The sequence below is a fragment of the Lepus europaeus genome, chromosome 11 (assembly GCF_033115175.1).
Source record: "Lepus europaeus isolate LE1 chromosome 11, mLepTim1.pri, whole genome shotgun sequence".
NCBI classification, from domain to species: domain Eukaryota; kingdom Metazoa; phylum Chordata; class Mammalia; order Lagomorpha; family Leporidae; genus Lepus; species Lepus europaeus.
In genome coordinates, this window is record NC_084837.1 from 51,641,998 (window position 1) to 51,654,361 (window position 12,364).

Genomic DNA, 12,364 nt, shown 5'->3' on the forward strand with positions numbered 1-12,364 from the left:
GTTTTAGCAGAACTCCTAAGGCTACTCAGACTTTAGCCTCAACGTATAAATCTGATTTGTCCCCTGAGAACCATCTGAGTTTCAATCCCTGTAGTGTCCTCTTTTGCATGCCCAAAATATTGGGCTTTGTAGTTTGGCCAATCTCTTACTTATTCAAGAAATAAGGGAAGCAGACATAGTTTATTCTTAGAATAATGATAGTTAACTGTGTCCCAAGCACTATACTGATTTGTTAATGTTTAACATTATCTCATTTAACCCTCACAACATACAGTGATCCAGGTATTGTTATTTCCATGTTACAGAAAAGGAAAATGAGACTGCCAGATGAAGTAAACTGTCTCACATTAGGCAGAATCATGCTTCAAATTTAGGTTGGTTTGACCCTAGAGCTTGCACTCTTAGCTACTGCTTTGGGTATGAGTTTTTTTTTTTTAAGATGTATTTATTTATTTGAAAGTTACGGAGAGGTAGGGTGGGGAGGAGAGAGAGAGAGAGAGAGAGAGAAAGAGAGAGGTCTTCCATCCACTGGTTCACTCCCCAGATGGCCTCAATGTCTGGAGTTGCACCAATCTGAAGCCAGGAGCCAGGAGCTTCTTCTGAATTTCCCATGTGAGTGTAGGGCCCCAAGGACTTGGGCCATCTTCTACTTCTTTCCCAGGCCACAGCAAAGAGCTGGATTGGAAGAGGAGCAGCTGGGACTCAAACCAGCATCCAAATGGGATGCCAGCACTGCAGGCTGCAGCTTTATCCCCACTTTGCCACAGCGCCGGCCCCTGGGTATGAGTTTTAAAATTTATTAATATTCAGATTTATTGTAACTGAAACACTAGTATTAGCAATTTCCTGTTGATAGATAAATTGAGCTGTAAACAAGACTTTTTTTTTTCTGTTTTAAGTAGTAAAAGCTTTAGCTCATTATATTGGTGACTTTGTAGGTCTCAGAAAGGATGCATCCAGTAAGTGAATTTGATGTTTTTCATCTCTTCTGCTTTCCTCCTGCGGGAGTTCCTGTGGAGATGTTGATGATGATAGCTGACAATGATCAAAGCAGACAAAACATAAGGGAGAAACTGCTGGAAGGAGCCTGGCTGATGGGGTAGAAGCCCCTTGAGGAATCCACTCCTGAATGATTAAAGAGTGTCAGCCTGGCTGTAGAGTTGAAGTTGAATACTGGCCAGGAAGCTGCCCTCCAACCTGCTGATGAGGAAGGGAGAGCGTTCAGTTTGTCAGGGACATCCATACTCTCCTGCCATTATTATGTGGAAATAGGAACCAGTCTGCTTATCCACTGGTTTCTTTCTTTCTTAGTAACATTACAGGGCTTAGGCTGAATTAAAGTTCATGTGGCAGTGTAAATATACATGGATGTGAATATTAACTGCTCTCTTCACTTCAATTATAAAGCTTTCTGATGCGAATGGCACTATGGTGCAGTGGGTAAAGCCACCCCCTTCAGTGCCAGCATCCCGTATAGCCGCCGGTTCGAGTCCCAGCTGCTCCACTTCTGAGCTCAGATCCAACTCCCTGCTAATGTGCCTGGGAAAGCAGCAGAAGATGGCCCAAATCCTTGGGCCCCTGCATCTAAGTGGGAGACCCCATTTCCCCATTGTGACTATTTGGGGAATGGACCAGCAGGTGGAAGATCTCTCTCTGTCTGCCTCTGCCTCTCTGTAACTCTGCCTTTCAAATAAATAAATAAATATTTTAAAAAAAAAGCTTTCTGAAGATATCGATTATCTCCCTTCTTTCTAGATCTGCAGCAAGGCTTTGATCACCACTGATAATACATTTGTTCATGCTGATAGTTTCCGATATAAACGCAGATGAAAAGTGAAAAGGAAGGTGGTTCACGTGTTGCTTTTGGAATTTCCTTGTGTACCTAGCACGGTTCAGTTACTAAGAAATTGAAAATAAAGCACCTGGTTACGTGCGTGAAGACTTACAAACTGAAAGATGAGAGTCCCAACTAGAAGATCAGATTCATGTGAAATTAAAAGGGCAACTAAAGCCAGAAAGCAGCGCCCCTCCCCAACTAAAACGCTAAAAGTAGTTAATTGCACTTAAAATACAAAACCTCAAACCTTCTTATAAGATTCTCTGCCAAATGAGCTGGGAAGGGTAGGCTTGAACCAGGCAAGCTGCAGCTTCGGGACTGACACTCTGGAATATTACAGCCGGTTCGTGATGCCAGTTTAGGCAGGACAGCAGCAAGATCTGATCTGCTTCACTTACGATCTTCTGGTCTCCTCCCTTCGCCAGCCCTTTCAAGGTAGTGACTGTTTCTGATTCACCTGCGGGCTGTAACACTTGGCACAACTTTGGGCACCAAAGGGGCGCCCGATAAACATCTGCTGAATGAATGAACAGCTTGGGGCTGAGTTCTACCGCAGATCCAGTTCAGAACCCTGTCGAGGTCAAGCTCCCTCCCTACACGACTCTCAGGCACTGCGTCTACACAGGTGCCTGAGCAGTGGTTGGCCGCGGTGGTTGTCATGGTGGAAAAACTGGCTTATTCTCATGATCTGTGTGATAGGCACCTGCAAATTCTGTGACAAAATTAGGGCTGGTACCGAACCCTCGGAGCGCCAGGAATTGCGTCACTGTAGATCCACGCAATTAATCTGTGAGGATGCAGGAGGACCAAAGAGATCCGGAACCTTCTATTTAACCACACTGTCCGCGGTAAAACCTTTCCCCCTCTTCCGTCCACGGACTCTTGTTGCTAGAGCAACTATGGGCGTTACCAATCGGGCGGCGGAAATACGGCAAAAAAAAAAAAAAAAAAGTACACGTCTCCAGCTGGTGATGGAGCCATCGCACACGCGCAGTAACTTTTTCTGGCTGTAGTTCGCATTCTGTTGGCGCAATCTGCGCATGCGCAGTAGTAGTTACGCCCCTTAGCCTGCCTCCACGCCTGCGCAAATCCATTCACTGGTGGGGGCGGAACTGGACCGCGGCGATGCGCATGCGCTAACAAGACATCCGTTGTGGTTGCTTCCGGGAATTGAGGAGCGCGGGCCCGAGTACCTGTGGAGTAGTCATGTCGGCGTCGGTAGTGTCGGTGATTTCGCGTTTCTTGGAAGAGTACTTGAGCTCCACGCCGCAGCGCCTGAAGTTGCTGGACGCCTATCTCCTGTACATACTTCTGACCGGGGCGCTGCAGTTCGGTTATTGTCTCCTCGTGGGGACCTTCCCCTTCAACTCTTTCCTGTCGGGCTTCATCTCTTGTGTGGGGAGCTTCATCCTGGCGGGTAATGATTCCGTTAGTAATCGTGATAATAATGTGCAACTTAGGTGCGCTGCTTTTGTCCGCAGCACTGTTTTATTTCGGACCCCTACCCTAGGTGGAGTACTGGGGAGAGCCGGGATTGTCCGCTCTCTCTGAGTGGGGAAGGTGAGGCTCAGAAAGGGTGTCAGGTGTCTGGAACCAAACAGTTGCAGAACAGCTGGAATGAAGTATCTGAAGGAACCAGTTCACGCTGCTGGGCGTTGGGGATCCACCTCACTTTCCGTAGGTCCAGGGGACTTTAGCACAACTTTAAAGTTGGTAGAGTTTTACTTAGTTATTTGAAAGGCAGAATGAGAAAGAGAAAGAATGAGAATCTTCCATCCACTGGTTCGCTCTCCAAATGGCCACAGTGGCCAAAGCTGGGCCAGGCTGAAGTCAGGAGCCAGGTGCTTCTTCAGTTGTCTCCCAAGCACTTGGGCCATCTTCCACTGCTTTCCCAGGCACATCAGAAGGGAGCTGGATCAGAAGTGGAGCAGCTGGGTCTCCAACCAGTGCCAGGTCACTGGCCCCGAGGTAGACTTAAAAAGAAAAACCCAACTCTGAATCATCGCTGTCACCTTGGCCTACACGTTAGTAACTTCATTTCAAGGAAAGTGTATGGAATATATAGGTGCTTTGTTAAATCATCGTTTACTCAGTTTTGGCTTTTAGCTGCTTCTCCTTGTTTCTTGTGGATACAGATGCTATTTCACTATCCTGAACTCAAACTTTATGGAATTCTACTTTAGCTTTATCTTTCCTTCTGATTCCCAACTTTGGTAACCATGTAGATGGCCACATTTAAAGAAGGCTTTCTGTGTATTTTTGCTGAAATCTCACCTTTCTTGCCCAAGAAGATTCAGTGGATACCAACTGCAGTTTTGGCCTAGGAAAAATTAGCCAGTCCAGTTTATAAGTGGCTTTCTGTGGGCCTTCCAGTCACTGGTATTGCCATCTACTTGACTTTGAAAACATGCCGATTTATGTTTTCAGCGTGATTATCAGTGAGTTCATCAGTTTGTTTTTTCTTTAAGATTTTATTTTATTTATTTGAGAGAGTTATAGACAGAGAGGGAGAGACAGAGAGAAAGGTTTTCCATCCACTGGTTTACTCTGCAAATGGCCACAACTGGACCTATCCGAAGCCAGGAACCAGGGGCTTCTTCTGAGTCTCCCATGTGGGTGCAGGGGCCCAAACACTTGGGCCATCTTCTACTGCTTTCCCAGGCCACAGCAGAGCAGTGGGACACAAACCAATGTACATTTGGGATGCTGGTGTGACAGGTAGAGTCTTGGCCTACTGTGCCTCAGTGCAGCCTCATCAATTGTATTTTGAGTTGATTACAAAGTATTATGGTAAATGTTCTGGGTAATACATCAGGTATCTGGCTGTATTCCTTGTCTTCAAAGAATTTATAGTCTAGTTGTAGTACAGACAAAATATGGCATTGGAATTGCCTGGAGACTTCACTTATAGTTGGAGCCTGCTTAAAGTAATAGATCTAAAAATCTCTACATTGACATAGCCAGTTTAGATACACCAGAGGTACTTACATTTTTCAGAACTAAAAAAGGCCTAAAGGCTTGACCTGTACACAAGCCTGATCTGGAGTTGTAGTATTAGCCTGTTGGTTAGGTATTTGATCATCATCATCTTTGAGTTTTGTCCTGGGTGATCAAGACCTGGTTCTCTGTGGCTGCATGCTGGCCTTTAAGATGTGTTCCGTCATCTGGTAGACCAGGTACACTGCCTTCTGTGCTCTGCATGCCTACCCAGTATTATTCATGACTTAAAAAACAATTTTATTAGCCAGCCAGGAGAGGGAACCTTGATGAGAGCCTCTGACTGGTTTTGTTTGATGCTTTTTGTCTTCAGATCTAGAAGAGTAGAAGAACATGGGATCTGACAGGTGATTTTAAAAAAAGAAGCATTCTCTGTGCCCAAGTCACTTTGGCTTCAAAAAATCCTCTTGGGTTAAGAATGACTTCAGTGCTGTGGATGAGTGCGGTTTGCTGAAGAGTAAGCATGGACTAGAGTCAATAGATTATTAATGTAATGAATCCAGAGGTTTATTATTATTATTATTACTTTATTTGAAAGAGTTAGAGAGGTAGAGACAGAGAGGTCTTCCATCTGCTGGTTTACTCCCCAATTGGCTGCAACGGTCGGAGCTGCGCCAATCCGAAGCCAGAAGACTGGAGCTTCTCCCAGGTCTCCCACATGGTATAGGGGCCCAAGAACTAGGGCCATCTTCTACTGCTTTCCCAGGCCATAGCAGAGAGCAGGATTGGAAGCGGAGCAGCTGGGACTAGAACTGGCGCCCATATGGGATGCTGGTGCTTCAGGCCAGGGTGTTAACCCGCTGTGCCATAGTGCTGGCCCCAAGCCAGAGGTTTTTGAGGGCTTCACATTTGCTTATGCCAAGGCCTGTGTTTAGCATGTTGTGTCTAAAATTGAGTTGGCTGTCTCTTTCCTTCACTCCAGTGAGAACTAGATGGCTTATTATTGAAGAAAATGCCTAGTGAGAGGGAATGTTCATTGTGGGGCTGATGGAGTGGGCGGAATCTGTTAGATCTAACAGGTTATAGGGCCAGAGAAATCAAAGTGGCTTCCAAAAAAAGAATTCATGTCAGTTCATTGTTGTTACCCAAGGGTATCATTTGCATTTTTTTTTTTTTTTTTTTTGACAGGCAGAGTTAGACAGCGAGAAAGACAGAGAGGAAGGTCTTCCTTTGCCGTTGGTTCACCCTCCAATGCCCACCACAGCCAGCGTGCTGATCCGAAGGCAGGAGCCAGGTGCTTCTCCTGGTCTCCCATGCGGGTGCAGGGCCCAAGGACCTGGGCCATCCTCCACTGCCCTCCCAGGCCACAGCAGAGAGCTGGCCTGGAAGAGGGGCAACTGGGACAGAATCTGGCGCCCCAACTGGGACTAGAACCCAGTGTGCCAGCACCGCAGGCGGAGGATTAGCCTATTGAGCCGTGGCGCCGGCCATTTGCATTTTTTTTTAAAGATTTATTTACTTTTTTATTTGAAAGGCAGAGTGACAGGGACAAAGAGAGGTCTCTTCCATCTGCTAGTTTACTTTTCAAATGGCTGCAATAGCCAGGTCTTGGCCATGCCAAAGCCAAGAGTCAGGAACTCCATTCTGGTCTCCCATGAGTGGCAGGGGCCTAAGTACTGGGACCATCTTCTGCTGACTTCCAAGGCATGTTAGCAGGGAGCTGGATCAGAAATGGAGCAGGGGCCGGCATTGTTACACAGCAGGTTAAAGCCCTGGCCTGCAGTGCCGGCATCTCATATGTGCACTGGTTCAAGTCCTGGCTGTTCTACTTCCAGTCCAGCTCTCTACTATGGCTTGGGAAAGCAGTAGAGGATGGCCAAGTGCTTGGGTCCCTGCACCTGCATGGAAAACCCGGAAGAAGCTCCTGGCTCCTGGCTTTAGAGTAGCTCAGCTCAGCTTTGGGTATTGCAGCCATTTGGGGAGTGAACCAGCAGATGGAAGGACTCTCTGACTCTACTCTTCTCTAACTCTTTCAAATAAATGAAATTAAAAATTAAAAAAAAAAAAAAAAGCAGCTGGGAAGCTTGCTCTGATTTGTTACAATGCTGGCTCCTAATTTGTATTTTTTTTTTTTTTTGACATACTGACTTTACTAAATCCTACTTTCTCTGCCATTTGTTAACCCAGATAAGACTGGAGATTGTTTTCTGTGGGAAATTTGAAATTCACATGCTTGGCCTTTTTCTGATTGGTGGCAAAGGAAGCTTTATACCTATTTATGGTGCTGACATTTCTGTGGTATGTTCCTGCTAAAAGAGAATGGAGGAGGCCAGTTGGGCTGGAGAAGGTATACTGTAGGGCATTATGTTGGAGGATTAGGTGGTGTTTAATGTTAGAGCTTTGAGTGCCAGGTCAAGGAATTTGGGCTCAAGGTAATATGAAGAATCTGAGTTTATTGTCAATTTTGAATAAAGGAGTAACTTAAAATTGGTGTTAGGGTATAGGATGGATTGGAGAAGAAAGTTCCTTTATTTCTTTTTTGGCTATGTTCTTCCACTTCGTTTGCATCTGATAATTTTTCCTATCCTCTTCAGAAATTGGTCTGTATATTTTAAACCAATTTAAAATACTGCATCCCTTGGCGCTGGTGCTGTGGTGCAGCGGATTAAAGCCCTGTCCTGAAGTGCCAGCATCCCATATGGGCGCCGATCAAGACCCAGCTGCTCTACTTCCGATCCAGCTCTCTGCTATGGCCTGGGAAAGCAGTAGAAGACGGCCCAAGTCCTTGGGTCCCTGTACCCACATGGGAAGAACCGGAGGAAGCTCCTGGCTCCTGGCTTCAGGCTTCAGATCGGCGCAGCTGTGGCTTTTGCAGCCAACTGGGGAGTGAACCAGTGGATGGAGGACCTCTCTCTCTCTCTCTGCCTCTCCTCTATCTGTGTAACTCTGACTTTCAAATAAAATGAATAAATCTTTAAAAAAAAAATAAAAAAATTAAAATGCAGGGCCGGCACCGTGGTTCACTTGGTTAATCCTCCACCTGCGGCAACAGCATCCCATATGGGCACCAGGTTCTAGTCCCGTTGTTCCTCTTCCAGTCCAGCTCTCTGCTGTGCCCAGGAGGGCAGTGGAGGATGGCCCAAGTGCTTGGGCCCTGCACCCACATGGGAGACCAGGAGGAAGTACCTGGCTTCTGGCTTCGGATTGGCGCAGCACCGGCCGTAGCAGCCATTTGGGGAGTGAACCAATGGAAGGAAGACCTTTCTGTCTCTCTCACTGTCTAACTCTACCTGTCAAAAAAAAAAAAAAAAAAAAAATTAAAATGCTGCATGCTGCATCTTTTTTTTTTTTTTTTTTTCTTTTGGCAGGCAGAGTTAGACAGTGAGAGAGAGAGACAGAGAGAAAGGTCTTCCTTCCATTGGCTCACCCCCAAAATGGCTGCTATGGCCGGCGCGCTGCGTTGATCTGAATCCAGGAGACAGGTGCTTCCTCCTGGTCTCCCATGCGGGTGCAGGGCCCAAACACTTGGGCCGTCTTCCACTGCCTTCCCGGGCGCAGCAGAGAGCTGGACTGGAAGAGGAGCAACCGGGACAGAATCCAGCGCCCCATCCGGGACTAGAACCCGGGGTGCCGGCGCCACAGGTGGAGGATTAGCCAAGTGAGCTGCGGCGCCAGCCAAAATGCTGCATCCCTTTAAAAAGGCTGCTCTTGGGCCTGGTGGTATGAAAATGGGAGATGTAGCCACGTTTATTAGTCTTATGTTACCGTGACCGTATTACTGAGTCTGGATGTAAAGAACAGTTTTTTTAAGCTCACAGTTCTGGAGGTTCAAGGGCATGGTACCAGCCTCTGTTTTACTCTGGTACAGGCCTTGTGGTGGACGGCATTACAGTGGTGGGAGCTAGTGTAACCTGAAGCCAGAGAGGCTAGGCAGTGGTCAGACTTGTTTGGTAACAACCCTCCCACGAGAACTAACTCAGGGTCCCTCAAGAATTACTCTATCCTGGGGCTAGTACTGTGGCATAGTGGGCTAAATCTCCACCTGCACTGCCGGCATCCCATGCAGGCACTTGGGTTCGTGTCCTGGCTCTTGCTCTTCTGATCCAGCTCTCTGCTAATGCACCTGGGAAAGCAGTGGAAGATGGCCCAAATGCTTGGGCCCTTGCACCCACGTGGGAGACCCTGAAGAAGCTCTTGGCTCCTGGCTTTGGATATGCCCAGTTGTGTCCGTTGTGGCCAGTTGGGGAGTGAGCCAGTAGGTGGAAGACCTTTCTCTGTCTATTCCTCTCTCTCTAATTACCTCAAATAAAATAATAATAATAAAAGAATTACTTTATTCTGTTGGAAGGCATGGCCCCAGTGACTTGAGAAAATCCCATTAGGTCTTACCTCTTAAAGTTCTCACCACCTCCTGTTACCTCCATCCTAGGGACCAAGCTTCCAACACCTGCACTCTTGGGGACAAACCACATCCAGAACATAACACCATGGTTTCTAGAAGGAACCAAAAGTGTAAAATTGCCATTGCGAGATCTTTGTTTTGGATGAGCAAAGTTTAGTATAGTAGGCTTTAAAAGACCTCAGAGGCAGAATAATTTTCTTCTTCCAGACAAATTTCCGACATCCTCAGCTGCTGTTTACGTTATGGTTGGCTATCCCTAGAGGAGGACATCTGTCTTTTTAGTGTAGCATTCCATTGTTGGCAGCCCCTCTGGTTTCCTTTTCTACCTAACTGAAATCTCTGCTCATTTGAAATGGGAAACAGTAATACTATTCTTAGAATAGCCTTTGGTCTTGAAGCCAGTTTTTTAACTCATTTTACAACTTCTCTTGTATCATCTATGTGAAAAAATTCTGACTTTGAAAATTTTAAAAACATTTTTCATTTATTTGAAAGACAAAGAGACAATGACAGATACATAGATGGAGATAAATCTTATACCTACTGGTTCATTCCCCAAATGCCTACAACAGCTAGGACTGGGCCAGGCCAAAGCTGGGAGCTTGGAACTCACTCTGGATCTCATGTGGTGGCAGAGACCCAAGCACTTGGGCCATCATTTACTGCCTTCCAGGGTACATATTAGCAGGAAGCTGAAATCGAGAGTAGAGTCAGAACTTAAACCCAGGCAGTCTAACCTGGGGTGCAGGTGCCTGACCTGACGTCTTAACTGCTGTGCCACATGCCTGCTTCAGTTTCTACTTTTTAAGTTTTGTTCTGTAGATTACAAATCTAACAGCAGTTTGAATTTGAAAGAGAAAAATCTGAGTAGTTTTCTAACTCACGGGAGCAATTGGGCTGTGTGGACTGGGATGCAGCATCTCCTTTGGAATTATCCATCAATTTTGTGCATCCTAAATCCTAATAGTAACTCCAGCTATGGCTTTCTAAAAGATTAGAAGTTCGCCTGATAGTCCTGTTTCTAAATATTTTCATATCCGTTGTTACCTCTTAATCCTCTTAGGCTTCAGTATGTCTTGTCTAGACTACTGTAATCATCCTTGCTATCTCTGGTGCCTTTGCTTTTAGTTTGTCTTTCCCTGTGTTTGCAAATCTAATTGGGTTATTCCCCACATAAAATTTGTGGTGCCTAAAGTTAAATTCTTTTCTTGGCAAACAAGTTCTTGCATGTTCTGACCTCATCTCTGTCTCCATCTACATCTCTTGCCTCTGCCTTCCCTATTTTTTTGCTCCAGTGTAATTGAGCTACTTACTCCCTGAACACATCCCCTAAACATTGTGATGTTTGAAGTTGTTTACCTTTGCTTGGGTGACTTTAAAATTCCTTCACTTAAAAAAAAAAAAACAAAACTTTTATTTATTATTTATTTAAAAGGCAGAATGACAGAGAGAGAGAGAGACAGAGGTGGAGGTGGATGAGCTCTCTGTCTCCTAGTTTACTCTCCTAAAGACCACCACTGCTGGGGCTAGGCCAGGCCAAAGCCAGGAACTTAGAACTCCATCCACATCTCCCACATGGCTGGCAAGGATCCAAGTACTTGGGCTGTTTTCCTGTGCTTTCCCAGGCACATTAGTTGGGAGCTAGATAAGAAGCAGAGCAATGGGACTGGCATTGTGGTGTAGCAGGTAAAGCTGCTGCTTGTGATTCCAGCATCCCATATGGGTGCCAGTTTGTGTCCCAGCTGCTCCACTTCTGATCCAGCTGCCTGGAAAAGGCAGAGGATGGCCCAAGTACTTGGGCTCCTGTTACCTACGTGGAGACCTGGAAGAAGCTCCTGGCTTCGGCCTGGCACAGCTCTGGCTTTTGTAGCCAGCTGGGGAGTGAACCAGTAGATAGAAGGTATCTCATTCTCTTTTTGTCTCTCTCTCTGTCTCCCCCCACCCCCCTCTCTCTGTAACTCTGACTTTCAAATGAATTAATTAAGAAGAAAAAAAAAAAGGCGAAGCAGGTGGGACTCAACCAGCACTCCGGTATGGGAAGTTGTCTCACATGATGACTTCATCTGCTGCGCCACAACGCAGGCCCCATTCCTTCACTCCCTAGATCTCTTAGCACTAGTGCTACTTTTTTGGGAACCCTTCCCTGGCTCTCCCAGCAGATTTAGCTCTTTCTCCTATGCTTCTGTTTTGCCGTGTGTGTGTGAGAGAGAGAGTGAGCATGTGCAAGCCCAGTTTTGTACTGTACTGTATTTTCTTTCATGAGTCTCTGGTAGGTGAGCCCTTGAAGGTAAGAGCTGACTTTGACCTTTCATTTCATATGGTAAACTGGGAGCATGCATATAATAATTTAAGGAATGCTGAGCAAAAATGTGCCACCTCCTTTGCCGAGGGGCTAGGGATTTACCTGTGAAGCACACAGACACCATCCCTGCTGTCACAGGGTTTATAATTTGGTGGGAGATACAGACAAGTAAACGTGGGTATTGTGCTAATGGAGGATTATTAGTAAGAACAGGAACAGAATGGGTATCTAACACTGCCTAGTGGTCCTGCAATATGCTTCCCTAACAGGTTTCACTTTCCCAAAATGTTTCATAATATCTCTTTTCTGTATTTCCTTTATTCTCAGTTGATGATCTTTATTTATATATTGATTTTTACTAAAAAATAGACAGGAACCCTTCCTCTTGCTACCAGTGAATCATAGCAACCCACCTGCTTCTGTGCTCACACTCTGACTTATCCCACCATGGTCATGCTATGTGTCTTCTGTTGAAGGCCTGTTCCTTTACTTGTGCAGGTGATCCAGTCTTGCTGGATCTCAAGGACTCAGCTTTTGTAGTGTTAGCCCTTCATTCTGCATCATTAGTTTCTCTTTACTGAATCATTTCCATCATACAAATATGTTCTAATGATACTCAAAAAAAAAAAAAAATTCCATTTGATCCCCCAGATATATTTCCAGCTACTCTCCTGTGTCTTCTCCATCGTCACAAGAATTCTTGAAAGAATTGTTGCTGTTTCTCTTTTCTCGCGTCCGTTCATTCCTTGACCTATTCTTTGTGGTGTTCTGTCCTGACTTCGCTGACACTGCTCTGTCTGCTCCACCTTGCCTGACTGCTCAGCAGCCTTCAGTTTCACGCAGTTTGCTTCTCGTCAGATACTTTGAGCCAAAAGCTTTTATGACA

At 45.8% G+C, this 12,364-nt stretch overlaps 1 protein-coding gene across 1 annotated transcript in view; it reads left to right on the top strand.

Moving 5' to 3' along the window:
* Positions 1-2,979: 2,979 nt before the first annotated feature.
* DAD1 (defender against cell death 1) overlaps positions 2,980-12,364 on the top strand; it is a 28,591-nt gene continuing 19,206 nt past the window's right edge. The window contains exon 1 of the mRNA XM_062204651.1: positions 2,980-3,254. Within this exon, the coding sequence (XP_062060635.1) occupies positions 3,044-3,254 (211 nt within the window). The 5' untranslated portion in view covers positions 2,980-3,043. The remainder of the gene's footprint in view (positions 3,255-12,364) is intronic.